This window comes from Tilletiaria anomala (assembly GCF_000711695.1).
Source record: "Tilletiaria anomala UBC 951 chromosome Unknown K437scaffold_118, whole genome shotgun sequence".
In the NCBI taxonomy this organism is placed as follows: Eukaryota; Fungi; Basidiomycota; class Exobasidiomycetes; order Georgefischeriales; family Tilletiariaceae; genus Tilletiaria; species Tilletiaria anomala.
Genome location: NW_013546904.1, coordinates 16,787 through 36,784, shown reverse-complemented (window position 1 = coordinate 36,784; position 19,998 = coordinate 16,787). Strand labels below are relative to the sequence as shown.

Below are 19,998 nucleotides of genomic sequence, written 5' to 3'. Positions count from 1 at the left end.
CTCCATCGCAGCTCGCGAACTTTTCGGATCCGCATCTTTCTTCGACTACCGTGCATCTTCAGCGGACCCCGCCTGACGTACATGAACGTCTGTCTAGCAAGGCCGCAAAAGTCAAGCATTCGTAGCAGCAGCATCGGCACCAAAGTGCACCTAGCGTAAACTCGAAATGCGTCTTCTAACGCACAACCTGTTGGCGTGCAATGCGAAGACGTGCATCACCACGTCCAACAATTTTCCGCTTAAATTCAGCAATGTCTCGCTGGAGTTGATCGAGGCGGACTGGAATGAGGACTTTATTCGCGGATTTGTTCCCAAGATCGAGTGGAATGCACTCGTCAGCGCTTCGAGAGAGGTGAGAATCGATCGCATCATGTCAGGCAGGTGCGTGGCGCGCGCGCGGACCGGTACTGACGACATTGGTCATCAGCTCGGAGACACATCTTTACCAGATCAGCAGCCTGATTTCGACGATCCCATGCTGGACGAAGGCATACTCAAGGCGCTGCATCATGTGCTGCTAGAGGTAAGCGCCCCGAATCACTCGTTCGCATGTACTTGCATCACTTCAGGACGAGGCTGAAAATACCCATTTGCTCTGTTCAAGATCCACGTCATGGAAGGCGAAATGCGATGTCCAAATTGCGACCACCTCTTCCGGATAAAGAATGGGATACCGAATATGGTAAGCTTTCAAATCCTTCCGATCGATATCGTTCTTTAATTACACACTGTCTTGCTCAAGCCTCTATATGGCAATGAGGGTCTGCGTTGCTAACACGTGGCCTTCCCTTCTTACGTCTCAACAGCTCCTTGCCGACCACGAGATTCAAAAGTGAACGACGCCGCAGATGCCGCGCGGCACCACGGCGCAGCATATCATTGTACCTGTATTTATCCACACTGGAGAAGCTGAGCAGCATGCACTGTATTTCTAAACCATGATCTACCTGCGGCAGACCTTGCTGTCAGGATCGAGGCGGTGAACGGTTCTCCAACTTCGAAGGCTCCTCTATGTAGCAATCTTCTTGGCTTCTGAAGCTCCTTGTAGCTGCTCCAGCTCTTTCTTGGCATCCTTGTCTCGGAGCTCAGCCATGAGCGAATGCGTAATCTGCTGCTGCACCATATCATCCGCTTCTTCCTCCCAGTCCTCCGCCGCGCTGTCGCGGTCGTCGTCGCCTGCGCCAGCTGAGCCTGCTGCTTTTCCTCGCTGCTCGCCTCCAGCCGTGTCGTCCGAGACGCGATTCGCGAGCTCCAACTTGCGGGTGCCGAGCTCCCAGATGCTCTGGTCGATTGTGCCACGCGAGATCAACCTGACGACAGTGACGTCCTTCTTCTGACCCATACGGTAACACCGATCCATGGCTTGCTTGTCGTTCTGCGGGTTGAAGTCCTGGTCGAACAGCACAACCCAATTCGCCGCTGTAAGATTGATGCCCAAGCCGCCTGCTTTGGTCGAGAGCAGGAAGCAAGTAATGCTCGGATCGTTGCTGAATTGATCGACGAGGATCTGTCGATCCTCTACGCGAGTTTGGCCGGTGAATCCAACCCAGGAGACCTTCATCACGTCCAGTGCGATTGTCAAAATATCAAGCACCGTGGTGAATTGTGAAAATATGAGCAATCGATCACCACGCTCTTTGATCTTGGGGATAAGACGTTGGAGCGCCTGAATCTTGCCTGCATTCAGCCAGGCTTCGTCCGGTAATACGTGTTTCCGCGTGAACTGCAAAGACAATGAACCGAGCGCATCAAAAAAGGTTGATTCGCCGCCTTTCCACGGAAAGAAACTTACAGGGTATGAATTAGCGACCATGGAAAGCTGCGCATCCGAATTGATGGCAAAGTCCTCCTTGACATGCTCGAGGTTCTCATCAGCATGATCTGGCTCTTTGACGTAATCTTTGGCCAATCTCTCTATTTTCTTCTCGTCATAGATATTCCGGAAAAGCAGAGGGTGGTTCGCGGCCTTTCGCAGATCCATCAGCACGTTGCTAGACGCCGGCTTCTTGCTGAGTGTCCTGCCCGTCTTGGATTTGGCCTTGCTGGCATTCTGCTCTTCCCCCTCCTGGACGGCAGCCTTGGTGCTCGCCCACACCTGCTTGTACACCCTCTCCTGGTCAGGCGTCATGTCGCACCACTCTACAATCTCGTGCTTGTTGGACAAGTCGCGCAGGACCTTGTCCTTCTTGCGCCGTAGGACGAATGGCTGCATCATCTTCTTGGCACGTATGACGCGCTGCTGAGACAGCATATTCTTGTGTGACTGGCCTGGTTTGATCTGCGTCAAATAAGGCCGTATCCGGCAGGAGGGAAGAGATGCACGCATTCAGCATCGCCCATCAAGCAGTACGGGGAGCGACAGGCGAAGACTGACCTTGAAGATAGCCTTTAATGCCTCGTCCGCATCTCGGAAGTAGCTTGGCATGATGAAATTGAGCAGTGAAACAAGTTCGCCGAGATTGTTCTGCAGAGGAGTGCCGGTGAGAAGCAGGCGCCATTTCGCCGGAATCTTCATTAGCTTCTGGTAACGCTCTGACTTGCGGTTCTTGAGCAAGTGACCCTCGTCAAATACGCAGGCCTGTACGCAACGCCAGAAAGAGTGAGCAATCTCCGCGTCGCCGTGCTGGCTCGCGCACAAGTTTGATACCCACATTGAAGCCTCTCTTCTTGAAAAACTTAGCGTCGAGATAACCGGAGGAGCCGCCCCCAGCCGCCATGTCGTACGTGGTGAGGACGACGTCCACGCCCTCGTCCTGTACCTGGTCCTCGTAGTCATACCGCAGCGCCTCGCGCTCCTTCATCGAGCCCCAGTATGAGAAGAGCCGGACGCATGGGGCGAATGCCTTGAACTCGCGCTTCCAGTTCTCCAGCACCGAGCTCGGCACGACAATCAGGTGCGGCCCAGGGACGTCGCGGAGCTTCAAATTGGCGAGGAAGGCAATGACTTGAACTGTCTTGCCGAGGCCCATCTCGTCGGCGAGGATGGCGGAGAGCTTGTTGCTGAAGAGCATTGTGAGCCAATTGACTCCAACCAGCTGGTAGTCTTTCAGCTCGAAGCTCGTCGCCATGTTCTCTGGCTGCCGCTCGAGGTAGCCTGCCGCACGCGCTGTCTCCCTAGTGAGGGCCACAACGCGGAGGCCTTGGCCCTTTGTCGAAGGGCCGCTGGTCGCACCTGAGCCCGCGGCTGTCGCGGCATCTCCATCACCAGCGTCTGACGAAGGCGTGTTCTCTCGCGTGCTGCCGGCCGTGTGCGCGCCATCGAGGTTCCAGGCGCTCATCTCGCTCATAAGCTTCTTCCCGATCCGCTCGCAGCGCTCCAGCACCTCATCCACCTCGCTGTACCCTGCCATGAGCTCCACGCAGTTATTGAACAGCTTTGGCGTGACGCCCTTCACCTTCTTGTCACCTAGGCGCTCGTTTACGTCGTCGACACTTGCAAAAGGGCGCATGATAATCAACATCTTGGCCTGCGCCTCAGAGCAGTTGATCGTGTCCATCAACGCGGGCATGTCGGACGTGTTGAACCACTTGAGCGCAGCTGCGGCCTGCATGTCCTCGCGATCTTGCGATGCAGCTTCCGAGGCCGCGTCGCTTAGGTCTGTTTCGTCGTCCTCAACGGGCCGTCGGCTTTTCTGCTGTTGCTGGGGCGGAGAAGATTCGATGACGATGACATCCGCATCTGTGCTCCCCTGAGGCTTGCCCTGAGTAGCGCCGTTGAGATTGAAAACGGGTGCAGGCGAGCGTTCCTCCTTTAATGACGCTCGAGCCACCGCAGGCGCTGGAGACCGTGCTCCTGTACTGCTTGCGCCATAAGCGCCTTGCTGCGAGCTCGATAGCACAAGCGACCGCGAGCTCGACTCGATTGACGAGAGTGGGTGACTCGGTGACTCGAGCTTTGTCGTACCATTCGAGCCTTCTTCTATGCTGTTCAGCGGCTTGGGTTGCACCTTGACTCGTGGCGCGTATGTACCCATTGTCCGGATCTGACACATCATATCCAGGTGCTCTCCCACTCTTTCCTCATCCCAATCGAAATTTTCAAGCGCCCTCTGCACGCCATCGCTCTTGATTTCAGGGAAGATGCTCATGTACTTCATGAGGAGCTTTTGGTGGTCTGCGGACAGCGTATCGATTGCTGGCAGTGGACTAGCTTGCACCAGCTCGTTGAGCGCGTCCATCGTCTTCGTTACGGACTCGGAGTGAGATGCAAGAAGGGAGGTGACAAAGGGCAACGTAAATCCCGGATAGAGTGTATTGAGGCGCTGCGCTTTGGTGGCTTTCTGCGCTTGAGGTGCCGGCGACTTGGACGGCGGCTGTGGTCGGGGTCGTGACTGCGAGTCGTCGCTGGAAGCCATTGCACGTATTGAAGGGGCGCTGTTCCCGAGCCTGAAGCGACGCTTTCGTCCCGGTGCGCCGCCTCCGTTCGCGGGTGCATCGCCCTCGGACATGGAGTCGTCGTCCGAGTTGAAATTGGATGTCTTGCGCGATCGCCTTGCAGATGGCCCTGTGCTGGAGGGGCCACTTGCTGGGCCACGATTGCCTGGGGCATATTTGTAGCGGTCTAGATCTAGCCTGAGTTGAGGCACTTCATTCGACTGTAGTAGGACCTCCTTTTCTTCATCTGCTCGTCTTGCGCGTTTAGTCGGTCGAGAAGACGGCGCAATAACGTCACTGTGTTCGCCGTCCTCGTCTCGATCGTGCGATCGCGAACCGCCCATCATGTTGGAAGACCCACCGTTGATCATGTGAGCCAGCGTTGCGTTTCGCGCCTCATCCGAGCCTAGCGACGAAGACGCGTCGCCATTCGCGTTTTTCGTGGAGCCTGCGGCCATCGACCTCGCCATCCGATTACCGCCAGCGGACACGACATCTGCCTTAAAGTTGCCTGACATGATCTGGGCTGCGAGGCTGCTGCGGAACCCAGCCGACTTGTAGGCGGCATTGTGACCTTCGGCACCAGGGCCGGGCGTCATGGTGTGAGATGCGCTGCAGGGCGTCGCTTGGGCTGCGATAGAAGGCGGCTCTGGGGACATGCGCTCGATGATCGCTGTTGTCGATGGCGGTGAGACTATGATTCTCTTTTGCCAATTCAGTCGATGATCATACGCAATGGATTCGACTCGACGCGCTCTCTTCGTAGAGAAAATATAGGTGTTCACTACCGTGGCGCGGAATCACAACCGCGAGTTGCTTTTCCTACTGCGTTTACGTACACCCAGCAGTAAGCATTGGGATTGCGATTGGATACTATTGCGTATGGATTAGTGTGGCTGTCACGGAGAGTCAGCCACTCGGGAATGGAGACCTCGTTCAGATGGAAGCAAAGGCGGCGCAGCAGACAGCTCTGAGAGGCATTGGTCATTGTGCCCCGCACTGGAGTCGAAGGAGGCCACGGTTGCCCCCGCCCTACCCTCGCGGATAAATATCGTATATGGCCGCCTGGTCCGCCTCGCTCACGCTACACGCCAGCGCCCCTCTCCGCCAGCCAAGGTTGGCCAGTGTGCCTTGCTCCGCTGCCTCGCAAGCTTTCCGCACGGCTCGCACGCCGCTCAAGCGATTGCCAAGCTACCGGCACGCAAGCGCGGTAGGGGCCCGAGATAGGCGACAGGCACGACCGCAGGCGCCCTTCTGCGCCCTGCTTTCCGTCTGCAAGATGGCGCAGTACTCCACCCGCTCCGATGCTGGCGCACCATCCGTAACGCAGATCGCCACGCACAATCAGTATCATTCGGACGGCATCGATACCTCGTCACTCTTGCCTTCGCCGATCGCCCAATTCAACAAGTGGTTTAAGGAAGCGCTCGACCGCACCGATGTTCAAGAGCCGGAAGCCATGACGATCTGTACAGTCAGCCTTCCTCCATCGTCATCGTCCGACTTCGCATCGGCGCACTCGTCCTGGCGCGGGGCAGAGACGAATGCGGCGCCGCGTCCCTCGGCGCGCGTCGTCCTGCTCAAGGGCGTCGACCCTTCCGGCTTCGTCTTTTACTCGAACTACACCTCGCGCAAAGGCGAGGAACTGGCACGCAACCCGTGGATCAGCGCCACATTCTACTGGCGCGCGCTGCACCGCAGCGTGCGCATCTGCGGCAAGGCCGAGCGCGTCACCAAGGCGGAAAGCCAGGCTTATTTTCATTCGAGGCCGATTGGCAGCCGCATCGGGGCGCGCGCCAGTCCGCAGAGCCGAGTGATCAAAGACAGGGAGCAGCTCGAAGCGCTGGTCCGGGAAGAGGAGCAAAAATGCAGCGTTCCTGGTGCAGCGGGGCTGAACGGGGAAGAAGTCAACGCACCGGATGCAAAGATCGAGGTGCCTCACTACTGGGGCGGTTACCGAATCATTCCCGATGAAGTAGAATTCTGGTGTGGCCGGAACAACAGACTGCATGATCGGTTTAGGTCAGTGTCGCAGGCGTCAGTCGCATGAGATGAGGGGATGGGGTTAGTTTACGCTCTCTCTCTCTCTCTCGCTTGCTCTCTCACAGATACACCCGCGCAAATATGGACAAAGCTGCCGATGAGGACCAATGGACCGTCGAGCGGCTTGCACCATGATCCCTACAATATGGAAATAGTCAGAAGCGCATGTGCGCATCTAAAATTGGGGGAATATCAATGATAACCATCCATATACGCGTGCCTTAAAGATAAGCAAACGACTATCCCTTTCGACTAGACACGGCTCAAAGGGCTGTCCTGATAGCGTCGTAGAACTCGCACATATCCGCACTGTCCTTGGCCACCTGTATCCAACGTACGATGCCCTCGCGATCGACTGCGAACCTTCCGAAGGTCTGCCATTGGCAGAATCCCTTTTGCCCGTCAGCCTGAAGTCGATGTTCTCCTGCCCCTTGAGCTGCTTCAGCGAAGGCACGACGCGCGAGTTTACTATGCCGCCCCAACCGATGTGACCAATGCCCTGCTGACTATAGAGCGCGAAGGTAGGGTCGGAGATGAAGATGTAGGACGATGTGCCGGTTGAAAATGTTTGTGGACCGCTGATGGCAGTGTCGAAGGGTTCCGAGTCAGCCTATGCAGGCGCTTCCGAATACGAACGCGACCGATAAAACCTACCCGGTCCGCGCGAACCACTCTTGCGTCTCTTTCTCTGCGATGTGCTGTACGATGACGACTTTGAGTTGCGAGTGCTTCTGCGTGATTTCATCCGGCATCTTAACCACCTTCTCTGCGAAAGGACATACGCAGTGGCGCACGAATGCGACAAGTGTCGGCGCCCCCCTTCTCCAAATGCACCTTCATGCCGTTTGCCGCGCCGACAGCGGAAGAAATGGGAGCCAGCGCTCTAACCCCTGACGCGAGTGAGAAGGCCGGGGTGGAGAACGTCGGAAGGACCGATTGGATCGTTGCGAGGTAAATGGTCACAGTGACTGTTGCGAGTTTGGTTCGGTTGGAATGGGCCGGCAAGGCTGCAGCTTTTTTGAAATGACAACCGAGAAAAGACGTATCGTGCGTTCGAAATACTTCTTCCAATTCGGCTAGCCTCACAATCTGTCAAGTGCGAGACTCACAGCGGATACTCTTTTGCTTGAAACTTGTATCTTGAAGCTGTCGATATGTGGACAGGGATGCACAGGATGAGATGAGAGGCTAGTGGAGATTTTGAGGCAGACATGCCGCATGACGTCAGGAGCAGATGGCTTCATTCGGTGCAAATTCTTTCAAAATGGTAACCCAAGCCCAACCCTACCAAATGATCATGGGGTTTTTTAATAATGCACAATTCCAAACGCCTATCAAAAGCACCTTATGCTTTCGACAATCGCAACATTTCAAACCTATCCTCCAGTAGCTCAACAGGCAGCAACAACACCCATCATGTCCACCGCGGTCTCCTCCATACGGGAATCTGTCTAGCGTGTTTCTTCCAGAGCCTGAAAATGAAGAGACCAGATTTCAATAACCCTACAGGGTCCTGCAGGCCCAAACCCTCGACACAACGAGATAAGGAGAGTCTGCAGTACTCGAAAAGGGCACGCGATTTGTGATGAGAAAGGATGGAGACGGACAGTATCAGCACGCAGTCACAGCCCGTGAGAGCCACACAGCAGTGTGCAGTCTAGTGGTGCGTATTCCTGGAACTGCGTCACGTGGGGGTATGAGCACAGTGACGGACCTGAATGGTAGTTACGAAGGAGATGAGGCTGGAACACATGTCAGGCAATGAGGTTCACTTCTAAAGAACCTGCACTGGGACCGGCGTCTGTTGGGCTCTGTGCCAGTCTGCTCACGTGCATCTCTAGCTTGGGTCATCACGTCTCTACCACTGTGTCTGTCCATGTGGGCGAGCATAGACTTGCTCTTCCACACCCAAACCACGCTCAGACATCGCCAGAGGAACTCCGTGGCAGGGTTCTCGCCTCTAGCGTTATTCTCCCTCCCCCAGGGGATTGCACAGTTATCAGAGAGATTGCAGCCTCCATGCACCTTCGTGTAATTGGGGTTGGCAAATGATCTCGCGCTGGTCGACAGCCACTGCCGGTTCACATGCGCACACTGTGGTCAGAGCGAGCTGGTTTTTTTCTCCTTGATGACTAAACCGCAGCATCTACCCCACCCTACCCCATCCGGCTGCAGGCTGGCTGCTCTTCGAGAGCTGCGAAAAGGGTTTAGGCTTGAGAAGATATGTATGACGCATTTGCTTTCTCAGCCGCATTACCGTCAAGCTTGCTTGTTCATCTTCTAGCCCATTCTTCCTGAGTCCGCCCAGGAGATGTGATTCCTTTCCCCTTTTCTTTCGACCGATGACAACTACTTGCGGCTCGCTCTCGCTCCAGATTCATTACAGGCTAACATGTCGCTCTACAGGGGGTCCCCGAAGAAGAGGATCCCCAAGTTGCTTTTGAAGCGGCAACGACAGATCTCCTCCGCCTGCTGAGCCTATGTATCAAGTGATGATAACCACGTGTCCTATAAACACGCAAGCTACAGGCGGTGCAGGGGCAATTCATGAGACGCTGGAAGACGAGTCAGTGTATTTGCAAAGATCCCAGAGGCTTGTCCCGTCCCGTCCCGTCGCCATCGAAGTTGGCGCCCAGCGAGCTCCACTTCCAACGAAGCCCTGAGCGCCGAGCTTCACTCACGAGGCTCAAAGTATTGGTCAGCAGCAATGAAAGGGTGACCACAAGCAGAGCTCGGAGCTCCGTTGGGATCAAACGTTAGAGCTCAAGCTTAGCTTCATCTGGGTTCGATCCTTCAATCAGCGTACCCGATACCGTGAATTAATTAATGGCTGACGGTTCGGTTGACCTCGCACTGGAACCTCCAACCCAATGCGCCTCCGTTGTTGCTCTTATTCCCGCAAACTTCGCGCTTCGAGCGTAGCCAACCCCTCCCCTTATCAACCATCGCACCGTCCACCGTCTCCTCCCCCTTTCAACGCAACTGCAGCATCTCGTTCTATCGGACGCGAGCACGGTGCATGCAATCCTCAGATTCCAGCGAGTACGAATGAGGGAAGCTCGCGGCCGACCAGTAGAAACGAGCAGGGGGAATAGGACTGGGAACGTCTGGAGCGGCACAAGTTCTTCCAGAGCTGGTCAGGCCATCCCAGGAGCGGATCATACACGGTTAGCGATCAGGGTAATGCAGCCGCTACAACGGGGGCAAACTCAAGCGTGGATAAGGCGCAGCAGCAAGTCGAAGACGGCGGAGGAAAAGGAGGATGGATGCGCTTCCATGGAGCATCAGCACCAGTCGCACCAACAGTACAAGCATAGGCCTAGCATGAGCACCAGGAGAACGGCACGCCCAGCCGCAGCAACAGCAGCAACCACAACAAGACGAAAAGCAGCAGCAGATGCACCAAGGCTCTTTCAGAACAGCCGACGCCATGAGTCACCCTAGCGAGGGCAGTAATGACTGCCGGGTATGAGAACAGCCTGTCCCGATCGATCCGACGGGAAACCTCTCCGCAGCTCCAGCCTCACCTTCCCAGTATACATCAGCCGAAACATCGCAGGACGCTGCCAATTCATCACAGCCACCTTGAGATCACACAGACTTTCGCAGCGGTAGCGCTCTGTAATCGCCGGCGGATACGAGTCGCCGGAAGAGAAGAATCATGGCCTCCCAATCTACCCTCACTCGCAAGGCGTCTTCCACTATCACCTCCAAAGCTAGGCTCTCAGCGGGAATCATGCCGCAGCAGCGGGGAACTGTCACGCACGCCAGCAACAGCACCGGTGCTTCTGCCGGTGACGCTAACACTAGCATCCGCATCAGCACCTGCACTAGCACTAGCACAAGCACAAGTGCCATCACCAGCAGTATTGGTCAGTAACGGCAACGGCAAGGGCAATGGCAGCCACAACTGTGCCAACCGCAAGAGCAACACTTCCCGCTGTTGCCTAACCGATGTCTTCATCTACTTTGGAACGTAAGATTTGCCGCTGATGCTTTCCAGTTTACAGTGACCCGCTGTAGAGACTGCGCGATACCATTCGCCGTGCATTCCCATCTCAGTTGCTGCGGGACGGTCTTTACGCCTTCCCGCGTCGAGTTTACTCGGAAGATGAAGATTCGAGTCGGCTCGCGTCGGATCACTACGCCGCCGCCGCCGTGGCAGCAGCAGCAGCAGCAAGACCAGCAGCATACAGGCGCTCGTCGTATGCTTTAAGTTTTCACCGTAGTGTTATGGGATCTGTCTTACATGGCCTTGCGGATGCGCGACGCAACTAACATCACAAAGGACGACGGCGACGACCTCGACTACGACGAAGACGCGGACCCTTTCCATGTGATCCTACAACTGCGCCTTACCTCTCCCCTACATCCACTGCACAACGCCTGAGCGCAGACTGGACCACTGGGGGCGCGCGCCACGCGAAAGCCGAGCTGCTGCTCCGCATCACCGGCGCCATTGCCGTCGCGCGGAATGTGTCGATGCAGGAAGCGGCGCAGAGCATGCTGGCGGGTTTCCGAGGCGTGCAGCGGTAATGTAAGGAGCGTCGTGCGAGATCGTAGCACGTTCATAGGTCGAGCATTGCGCCACACAGGCACAAGACGATGGTTCGTCGCCGTCCTCGTCGTGGCATGTATTCGTCCTTTGCGTCATTCTGTCCTCGAGTTCCGAGGACTCTGCAATGGAAGAGAGAGAGCATATCTCTGATTAAAAATCCACTGTGTTGTGTGTACTTTCCCATACGCGAAACGCTGAAGATGCTTGTTCGAAAGTAGACTACAAGTGGGATGCTGAGGCTGCTGATGCAATGCGGACAAGATGTGAACTTGAAGATCTGGCGACGGAGGGCGAATCCCTACGAGGGCATGCCCTGGTCAGGCAGGCGCTCGATCCTGTATTGCCTCTGCTGAATGTACATGAGAGGAATGCCCTAAGAGAGAAGAAGAAATGGAGGGGGGTAAGCCCAACACTCTCTGCAATGACTAACGTACACGTACGCGCAGACTCACCGGAACTTTTCGCACTCTCCTCCTGAGCTCGCGATCGCACGTGGCAACAATGTAGCACTTGTGCGTTTCGATGCGCTGGATTATGCAGTCATCCGCGTAGGTGCCTTTATGCGAGCAGGGCAGCCGCTCGAAGCGCGGGTCTCGCGCGACGCGCAGAGCGACGCGGTACTTGGGCCCGAGCTTTTCCAGTTCGGCCAGGACGCAGCTAGTGATGCACGGAATACCTATGCGAGAAAGAAGATTGTCAGGAGTCTTGGGGTTGGCGCAGGATACTTGCATAAGCAACTCACTCTCGGCGTAGAGACAGTCCATCATGCCTTGCACGAGCTCAATCTTGTTTTGCAGGCTAAAGTTGATGAAGTTGGTATCTACGATGACTCGATACGGAGGTCCTAGGGCTGTGTTATGCGCAAAAAAGAGTGATGATGCCTGCGCTGGGAGATGTCGTATGGGCTGCTGCTTGCCGCCGCCGCCACCGCTACTGCCAACGCCATCTTTGCCCTTTAACGCTGCCTTCTTTGCATCCTGTGCTGTCTTTTGTCTGCACATCGATAAGCAAAGCGCAAGCAACATTAGCCCCAGGATTTGTCGAAAAGGATTATCACGGAAGCGCTCCCGCTCAGACCTCTTCATCAATCCGCACAATGGTAGCTCGCAAAGTCACCAACGATCGTACCGAGCTAACGACTCATCCCCGTGGCTCCTTAGCTACTCACAGTCTTGGATCCTTGGGATTGATCATCCGCTTCACGGCGGCGAACTTCTTGACCTGCTTCCTCTTCGTCATCCTTGCCACCAGCGTATCTGCTTCACTGCGCCAAGCTCTTGTTCTTGCGATGTACAAAGCCCTACCCATGGACGCTCCAAAGGAAGTAGGAAAAGACGATGGAGTGGATCAAGGGCTTGTCGACAAGTTGAAATTTTGGCGGAACGCGTTCTCGGCCGAAATAAGGATATGGATGATGAAGACACCGACGATAATGAGGTTGTCGTCAGCAGCGGCGTTTTGACGGCGATACCCTTCTCTCAGACAGCCATACCGCTACTTCACAGGCCAACGCGAGGCCAAAGCCAGGGGTGTAGAGGACAGCAACGGCGATCGCCTTTCTCATGTTGGCAAAGATGACAGGAACTGCTGGCGCCGGTAGCAGCGGTGGCGGAGGCTTCCTACATAGCGTCCTTTCGCTGCCTGCAGCCAAGTATGCGCTCGCGGCTGGTGTAGGCACTCTCGCGGTCGGCACACTCCTGTATTCGACTGGCAATTTAGGCTCGATTTCTTCCTCTCCTTCAACATCAAAGTCAAATTCCTCTGGAGTTGAAAAATCCGTACAGCGGAGACAGAATGGCAGGAAGTCTGGCGGCGGGAAGCAAGAGAACAAACAAATGGTCTGCTCAATTTTCTGGGATGTCGATGTGGGTAGTTCGTGCCATCTTGAATATGTGGCATTCTCTCTAACTTCGAATGCCTTTCCATCGCTAGAATTGCTCGCCACCATCAGGATTCACAGGGCGAGAAGTCGCGCAAGCCATCCGAAAGGCGGTCCAAGAAACTGTCATTGAAGACGAAGCTGGGGGCCAGTCTCGTGGTGGTACAATCGTCTCATTCAAAGCATATTTGGAGCTGTCCACCGCCGAATTTACGCCCAACGCTAGCGTCGTACAACTTCGAAGCGAACTGCAGGGATCCGGGGTGTCGCTCATCGATACCCCCAAAAGTGGCAGGAAGAATGCAAGCGACTTCATGCTGGCTGCCGATATGCTCACGTTTGCACTCGATGTCCTGCCTCCAGCTCGCATCTTTCTCGTCTCTGGGGACCGCGACTTTGCATACTCGCTAGGGACGCTCCGCAATAGGGGCTACGAGGTCGTACTGATCGTTCCCCCTGTCGGTGCCACTCCGATCCTGCAAGCTAGTGCGAACAAGGTACTTCGCTGGCGTCAAGACGTACTCAAAGTACCCACAGATGCATCAGGTCGCTCTTACACCACAGCCAAAGATTCCACAGTCAAGGCGCCAGCATCAGACCCCCCCAGCAATGCTCCTGATGCGTCGCAAACAAATGCAGTCTCCAGTATCGTTCCATCTTCCTCCCGGCCGAAAACTACCCCTCCGCTGCCAAGTTCGACATTAGGCTCATTTGTGACTTCAAACATATCTGTAATCAACAAGTCACCACCTTCGAAGCATAACGATTTGGTTCGAGAAGAGGACAACTCGCAACAACAGATCGACGAGGTGTTCACACCCCTGATAGAAGTACTTCACTTCTATGCGAAAGAAGGGAACAAGAAGCCGCTGCGCTCCGCCACTGCGGTTCGCTTGGTCACCAGCTATCCGAAAGTGTACGAACGGGCTGGTGCAACAAGGTGGGCAGAATATGCAGCAGTTGCAGAGGTGAGTTCTCCCTCCAAGCTTTCGGCGTCTAGGCCACCAGGCTGACGATACCGTCTTTCCCATCGGTAGGCAAACGGGCTCGTGGTGCTTGGCTCAGATGGATTCCCAGGCAGCGAATGGATAGCACTTACCGCTCTTGCCGAGCCAAAGCCAACCCCCACCCCATCCACAGTATCGAAGGTTGACACAAGCAAGCCCCTTCCGCAGCAGCATCATCCGCAACAACAAATGCAATTGCCAGGAGGCTTGCCGTCTCTGACGTCATCAACAATTACGCATACCGGCTCGGACCCTGGCAAACCCACAAATGATGCTAACGGCGCAGCCCGAGCTCGCTCCATTTCATCTGCTTCGAAACTGGACGCAGCAACCATCAAGCTTCCAAAAGGGGATCGGCCAATCGAGGTCTTTTTCCCCCTCATCGAAGTACATCGGTCCATCAAGACGTCTGGGACGTCCAAGCCGCTTGCCACAGAAATAGCGACGCAGCTCATGATTATGGAACGCCAAGGAATTGCTGACGTGTACCGTCAAGCCGGTGTCTCTAATTGGGAAGAGTACATTGCGTTGGCCGAGCAAACGGGTGTTGCCCGATTGCGCGAGCCGGACACCGGCTTGACAGCATCCACCGTCCAAATTCACCCGAGGTATTCTGAGCTTTACACGTCTCAAGTCACTGCGAGCGCAGCGCGCATCGTCGACACTACAGTGGGCCGCAACGATAATGCTCTGAAGCCGAACGCAGCCGCGGCTGCTAAGTCAAGCAAGCAATCTGCAGCGAACAACCCGTCTTTGCCGGCACCAGATGGCACCGCAAAGAAGTATCGGAACATTCGCACCGCATCGTACGACCCCAAAGCCAAGGGTCAGAATATATACAATGGACACACGTTCCCGGAGGAGTTCACGCTTCTCGTCATCGCGCTGCTCGACCAGCGTGAAGAAGGTCGCTTCTACAGCGTGGATGCTTTTTTGCACAAGCTGCTTTACAGGCTCGGGCAAAAGGACATCAAGAAGGTGGACGAGTTTAACGCCTTCCTCAAGCGCGCAGAAGACGCAAAAGTGATTGAAATACAACCTGGCTTCAGTGCAAGCACCAAGCACATACGCCTGCATAGCTGTTTTTCTGCGGCATCTAAGCAGAGTGACAGATCCTTCGAGCACAAGTCCAACGAGGACAAAAATGTCGCCATCAGTGAACAAACAGGTAACCGTTTCAACGGTCACAATTGCGACACTTCGAGCCACTCGAGCTCCGCGCGGAGCGAGGACCCCACTTTCGAGGCACAAGTAAAGGTCTTGTGGAGTGCTCAGGTGTCGTCAGAAGATGATGTTCGATTCTGGCCACTGGCCGGCACGTTGGCCCAAATTTATGAAAAGGAAGGCGCAGTGGTGGTTTCGCGTAGCCGCTTATCCGGCGAAGTGCCCAAGCGTTTCCCGCTGCAGAGAGGAGCATCGGGTTCGACGGGAGCATGGTACCAAGCCCATAATGTGAGCGGCTTCTGGGAATATGCCACTCTGGCAGCTCAGAAAGGCTACGTCGATATCGTTCGCAATGATGGCCGTGGCCACGAGGGGATTACTCTATCAGCTCCGTTATCTCCAGCATCGTTAAAGCAAAAATAGCATCACTCAATTCACAAACTCATTCTCATCAATCATCCAGCGTACCTTGCAAGTAGCACCCAAAAGAACAATGCACATTCAAACTGAAAGCACGTGCTATGCGTTCTCATTCTACGACTAAAATACGATGATCCGACTTACCGATGCGAAGCACGCAAAAGACGCCCTTCAGGAGTGAGTCCTGCGACAACTTGAATGCGGTATCCTTGACCGCCACATTATTCAGGTATACTCCTCCATTGTGGACGAGCCGTCGCGCTTCGCCTGCAGCATATGGGAGTTGGGAGGCACAATTCAGTCTTAGGTCTTACAGCAAGGAGTATGTCCAACTGACCTCTCGACTTTGTTGCCTGTGCCGTGACGCATATCGCGAGAATATCAACCCCTTCGAATGCCTCTCGCGTCAGGCGGACCATTTTAGGGTCATTGTCGAAGGCGGCTTTGATATCCTGCACTTTCAAAGATTCGAGACCCGAGCCAAAGAGAACTTTTTGCGCATCACGAGCCCGCTGCACTGCTTTTGGGCCTCTCACGAGTTCGAGAATCTCCAAAGCAAGTGCTTCCTGAGCAATGCGCTTGCTTGGATCTTGGCGATGGCGTTGCATGATTCGTTCTACTTCCTCGAGCGGCAGAAGGGTCAAAGCATTGAGGAACTTGTGCACATCTGCGTCAGTAGAACGCCAGAAGTACTGATAAAGGTCGTAGTCAGAGAGTAGCTTTGGATCGAGCCAGATGGCATTGCCGGCCGACTTGCCAAATTTGGCTCCGTTGGAAGTTGTCAGCAGGGGTACCGTAATTCCATATGCAGGAAGAATATCATCCTTTTGCTCGCTGCGAGAAGGCTGAGTCGAATTGTGTTTACGTAGGATGAGCTGGACACCTGCCATGATGTTACCTAGCTGATCCGAGCCGCCGAGCTGAAGAGTGCATTGATATGGTCCATCATGAAGCACGCTGAAGTCGTACGCTTGCAGAAGCTGGTATGAGAATTCTGTGAAGCTCATTCCGATGGGCTCGCTACTTTGGTCGTCGGAGCTGTTCCGTGCGCCAAGCCGCGAAGCAACGCTCTCACGAGCCAGCATATCGGACATCCTTGCGTAGCGGCCCACGTCGGTCAAGAATCGCAAGACCCCTACGCCTTGGTACCATTCAGCATTATTGATCACTTCTATTCGAAGGCGCGCAGATGGCATATCAGCAGATGCAACACTACTTGGGCCAAGCTCAATAGCCGTGTCTCCGCCAGTGCTAATTGTTTCGGACGCTCTCTCCAACGTTGTTGGCTTCGTGTCTCTGGAATACGAGACTCTTCTGCGCTCGAGATAGCCTTGAACATTGTGAAGAATATTGTTGACTTGAGTTTCTATGCTCTTGATATTATCGTTCAACGTCTCGGGATCAAGCGCATTGCGCTCTTTCGACCGTCCAGATGGGTCGCCAATCGAACCGGTGGCGCCGCCGACCTGGCGGCATGACACCATGATCAGGAAACAAAGGTCATCGACGTAAGCAATTGTACTTTCACCAATGTGTCGACCGTATCTCAACATAGCTCACCAGCAGCAAAGCAGAATGCCCAGCGAGAGTAAAATGAACGAGGGCCAGCAGAGGCAACAAATTGCCGACGTGCAAACTTGATGCCGATGGATCTACGCCGAGATAGATGGTTCGCTTTGCTGAGGATAAGTGTTGATGTACCGCTCGAGACGTTAGGTCTTGCAGCAAACCGCGCGCTTGCAATTGTTGGAGCAATGCATTTGGTTCAATGCTTGCCTCGCCTTTCGACTTGTTGCTTTCTTTCGCAAAGTGTGAGGCGAGCCGTACGTTCCCAGGCAAAGAAGTCCGTGAAAGGAAAACATCGGCCCGCCTAACTCGCACTTGCGTCCAGTTGTCGCTTCTCTCAAAAAGACGTGGTACTTTGCGAAGGTTACAGGTCATACATAGCGCTCGTTCAAGTCCCAGCGACGTCAAGACCGCTTGCGTCGCCCGACGTCTGTTTTGGCCCAGGGCCACTGCCAGCGCGTCTGCGCTTGGCCGGAGCATGGTCGCTTGCCTTCCAATGACCTTACAGATCCAAGGCTGGATCTTCAGTCGGCAGAGGACAATCGCACGTCCTTCGTAGATGGTCGGCTCGTGCACGGCGGCCTCTGACAATTGCATTATGCGACTGATTCTTCTAGCGGAGTGTCTTCAATCATTCGGACGAAGTGGATGATCGGGAAAAGGGCAGAAGGCGCGGAACAGTCTATTCACATCAGAGTGCCAACCCGAAGTACTCTAAAAACGGGTCTGCGGAATATGAAACACGCGGGGCTATGGGAAGAAAACGAATAAGTTGTGATGCAATGCATGCGGGGGTACAACGTTGAAGGATGAGGTCATTTGCGCCCGGAGCGGCCCGAGCCGCCGGTCCCGTTCTTCCCTTTCTTGGCTTTCCGTTGCTTCAAACGAGGGATGGCAAGCAAATGGTCAGAACAGTGCGGAAACAGCGACTTGGGCGCGGCGCAACTTGTAACTCACCCTCCGCTGCGAGCACTCTTCGCAGTACCACGTTCCCGACGGAGGCTTCTCCAAGCCGACGCAATCGATGTGAAACCATTCCCGTTCGCAATCATCGTCGTCGCATCCGATCATCTCGCCAAAGCTGAACTGGTTGCAGTAGCAGTACCGCCGTTCCTCGGGCACAAAGCCGGGCGGCGGCACGGTACTGCCGTCGGTGTGACCGCCTACAGGAGGCAGCAGCCCGTCCGGCCCGGTTGGACCTCCGGCTGAAATGCGATGGCCGCGCGGTAAACCGTCGAGCAGTCCATCCGAGGCACTAGCACCAGGCAAACCAACACCGCCACCTGACGAGCCAGCAGCAGGTGGACGGCTCCCGCGTCGACTGAATGTCGCGACCTCGTTGCCGTAGCCGCCCAAAGGCATCGCATGGCCATTCCCTTCCCCCTCATCCTCGGTCGTGTCGAGTTTGGACGAAGCGCGTGCATTGCGACCCCGTCCGGACAGGCGGGAAGCAGCAGCGGAAACTCCGTCCTGGTGATCCAGCGCATCGCCGTACTCTGCTGACCGGACACCAGAAGAGTGGGCGGTTCTGCTGTTCGATTTTGCCATGCGCTTGTCGGTTCGCAGGACAGCATCATCTTGATCAGCACGAGCGGTTTTAGCGGCGGAGGAAGACGATGCAGCTCCGCCTGGTGCTTTTCGTTTCTTGCTCGCCACGGATGTGCCTGCGCTTGCACTCAACGCAGGCACGGCCGCAGAGAGCGAGACATCGCGAGCGGTAGCGGCGCTCTGATAGGACCTTCTGTCGCTAGCCGAGGCCCCACCCTGTGCTACTGCAGATCCACCACCAGCGACAGTCGCTCCAGACGCGGTCTTGCGGCTCTTCTTCCCGCTATTTACTGCTGTGAGAGACTCTGATGCTGCTCCATTGTAGTAGCCGGACATGCTGCCAGCACCGGAACCGCCTGCCACGCCACCTCCGCGGTAGCTAGAAGTTCCGCCGAGCGCAGTGACGAGCCCATCGGGATTCAAAGTGCTTGGGATGATGCCTTTTCCGCGTAGATATGCCACTGGGTCCAGGTATGGCGACAGGGAGTGAACCGAGTTGAGGTTGTCGAGGAGCGAGTCGATGTAATCTGTGTGGGACACTATCTGATCAAGAGAAATGGATGTGGAACAAGTACGCTTCAGAAAAGAAGCACACGCCGGTGAAACTGTGTTCACACTCACGATCTCTGCTGTGTTGACTGCTACGCGGATCTTGTCTTCGCCTCCCATTTTGTATGCTCTGGCCTCTTCTGCGACTTCTTTGAGTGCGACGAGACGCTCGCCGGGGGTAATGTTTGGGTCTTCTATGAGGGATGTGAGGTAGGCGAGTCTTGCGGTAAGAGAAGAGATGTGTGCTGCAAGGGGGTGGCGTCATGGACCTGTCAGGCATAACACGGGCAATTTTTTGGCGCGAAGGGTGGACTCTGCTCTCACCTCCTAGTACAGCATCCAGCTCTCGGAGATCGGAGAAGCTGCGTGTTAGGTCGAGGGGCAGAGCATCGAGTGCGTCAGCATAGGCGGCGAGGGATGTGAAGAGGGTCAGATCCTGTGCCGAGGGCGGAGGGTGCTGCAGATGTGCATAGGGCGCGGCCGCTGCCGACGAGGAGGAAGCGGCCTGGCGTTTCTGTATCATGTAGCCGGCTGGCGTGGGGGGCTGCATGTGGGAGGAGGAAGCCGTGGTGGCTGCGGGAGCGTTGTTGGCAGAAGACTGGCGAGGCATGGTGTTGCGGAGGCTTCTCTGCTTCGCCTTTCAGTCGGTACGGTAATCTGCTTGTGCTAGTGCTGGTGCTGTACGCCGTGCTGTGTTCCACTGACACACCAAGCATGTCTGAGCCGTCGCGCGGTGGGAGAAGGTAGGTGCGGTGAGCCGGTGAAACGCTGATGGTTGATCTATGCTACATGTGTCTGCGACAACGCCCGACGACAACTCCCAGTGTAAATAAGCTAGGACGACGACGAGGAGCGCGCGATGGCCGTCATTGATCGGGGCCTCGTCCTAC

General features: G+C 55.5%; 10 protein-coding genes across 10 annotated transcripts; 5 read left to right on the top strand and 5 right to left on the bottom strand.

Annotated features, from left to right (window-relative positions):
* The first annotated feature begins 13 nt into the window (after positions 1-13).
* Positions 14-939, top strand: K437DRAFT_259407 (Trm112p-domain-containing protein). The gene is made up of 4 exons (XM_013385269.1): positions 14-352; positions 428-523; positions 605-682; positions 807-939. Exons 1-4 carry the CDS (start codon positions 167-169, stop codon positions 834-836), a joined length of 390 nt encoding a protein of 129 aa, XP_013240723.1. The 5' UTR covers positions 14-166; the 3' UTR covers positions 837-939.
* On the bottom strand, positions 820-5,087 carry K437DRAFT_259406 (uncharacterized protein). Its single transcript, XM_013385268.1, has 4 exons — positions 2,652-5,087; positions 2,375-2,578; positions 1,793-2,278; positions 820-1,723 (listed from the first exon to the last, which is right to left on the bottom strand). The coding sequence occupies exons 1-4, from the start codon at positions 4,971-4,973 to the stop codon at positions 1,010-1,012; spliced, it is 3,726 nt and encodes a 1,241-aa protein (XP_013240722.1). The 5' UTR covers positions 4,974-5,087; the 3' UTR covers positions 820-1,009.
* Positions 5,088-5,274: 187 nt separating this feature from the next.
* Positions 5,275-6,620, top strand: K437DRAFT_259405 (pyridoxamine 5'-phosphate oxidase). Its single transcript, XM_013385267.1, has 2 exons — positions 5,275-6,396; positions 6,483-6,620. The coding sequence occupies exons 1-2, from the start codon at positions 5,432-5,434 to the stop codon at positions 6,550-6,552; spliced, it is 1,035 nt and encodes a 344-aa protein (XP_013240721.1). The 5' UTR covers positions 5,275-5,431; the 3' UTR covers positions 6,553-6,620.
* Positions 6,509-7,449, bottom strand: K437DRAFT_23280 (uncharacterized protein). The gene is made up of 2 exons (XM_013385255.1): positions 7,072-7,449; positions 6,509-6,995 (listed from the first exon to the last, which is right to left on the bottom strand). The coding sequence occupies exons 1-2, from the start codon at positions 7,167-7,169 to the stop codon at positions 6,593-6,595; spliced, it is 501 nt and encodes a 166-aa protein (XP_013240709.1). The 5' UTR covers positions 7,170-7,449; the 3' UTR covers positions 6,509-6,592.
* Positions 7,450-7,769: 320 nt separating this feature from the next.
* K437DRAFT_259403 (uncharacterized protein) lies at positions 7,770-8,622 on the top strand. The gene has a single exon (XM_013385266.1). It carries the CDS (start codon positions 8,179-8,181, stop codon positions 8,467-8,469), a length of 291 nt encoding a protein of 96 aa, XP_013240720.1. The 5' UTR covers positions 7,770-8,178; the 3' UTR covers positions 8,470-8,622.
* A 1,070-nt stretch (positions 8,623-9,692) lies between these two features.
* On the top strand, positions 9,693-10,561 carry K437DRAFT_23264 (uncharacterized protein). Its single transcript, XM_013385254.1, has one exon. The coding sequence runs from the start codon at positions 9,873-9,875 to the stop codon at positions 10,395-10,397; it is 525 nt and encodes a 174-aa protein (XP_013240708.1). The 5' UTR covers positions 9,693-9,872; the 3' UTR covers positions 10,398-10,561.
* A 599-nt stretch (positions 10,562-11,160) lies between these two features.
* Positions 11,161-12,243, bottom strand: K437DRAFT_259400 (Fcf1-domain-containing protein). Its single transcript, XM_013385265.1, has 4 exons — positions 12,144-12,243; positions 11,718-11,968; positions 11,428-11,651; positions 11,161-11,348 (listed from the first exon to the last, which is right to left on the bottom strand). The coding sequence occupies exons 1-4, from the start codon at positions 12,212-12,214 to the stop codon at positions 11,274-11,276; spliced, it is 621 nt and encodes a 206-aa protein (XP_013240719.1). The 5' UTR covers positions 12,215-12,243; the 3' UTR covers positions 11,161-11,273.
* Positions 12,244-12,549: 306 nt separating this feature from the next.
* Positions 12,550-15,448, top strand: K437DRAFT_270564 (uncharacterized protein; the record flags this gene model as incomplete). The annotated part of the gene is made up of 3 exons (XM_013385264.1): positions 12,550-12,840; positions 12,908-13,822; positions 13,892-15,448. The coding sequence occupies 3 exons, from the start codon at positions 12,550-12,552 to the stop codon at positions 15,446-15,448; spliced, it is 2,763 nt and encodes a 920-aa protein (XP_013240718.1).
* Positions 15,449-15,554: 106 nt separating this feature from the next.
* K437DRAFT_228585 (tyrosyl-tRNA synthetase) lies at positions 15,555-17,386 on the bottom strand (the record flags this gene model as incomplete). The annotated part of the gene is made up of 4 exons (XM_013385263.1): positions 15,555-15,712; positions 15,783-16,660; positions 16,712-16,911; positions 17,006-17,386. The coding sequence occupies 4 exons, from the start codon at positions 17,384-17,386 to the stop codon at positions 15,555-15,557; spliced, it is 1,617 nt and encodes a 538-aa protein (XP_013240717.1).
* A 372-nt stretch (positions 17,387-17,758) lies between these two features.
* Positions 17,759-19,907, bottom strand: K437DRAFT_259398 (uncharacterized protein). Its single transcript, XM_013385262.1, has 4 exons — positions 19,433-19,907; positions 19,181-19,353; positions 17,969-19,102; positions 17,759-17,889 (listed from the first exon to the last, which is right to left on the bottom strand). Exons 1-4 carry the CDS (start codon positions 19,716-19,718, stop codon positions 17,827-17,829), a joined length of 1,656 nt encoding a protein of 551 aa, XP_013240716.1. The 5' UTR covers positions 19,719-19,907; the 3' UTR covers positions 17,759-17,826.
* Between the last annotated feature and the right edge of the window lie 91 nt (positions 19,908-19,998).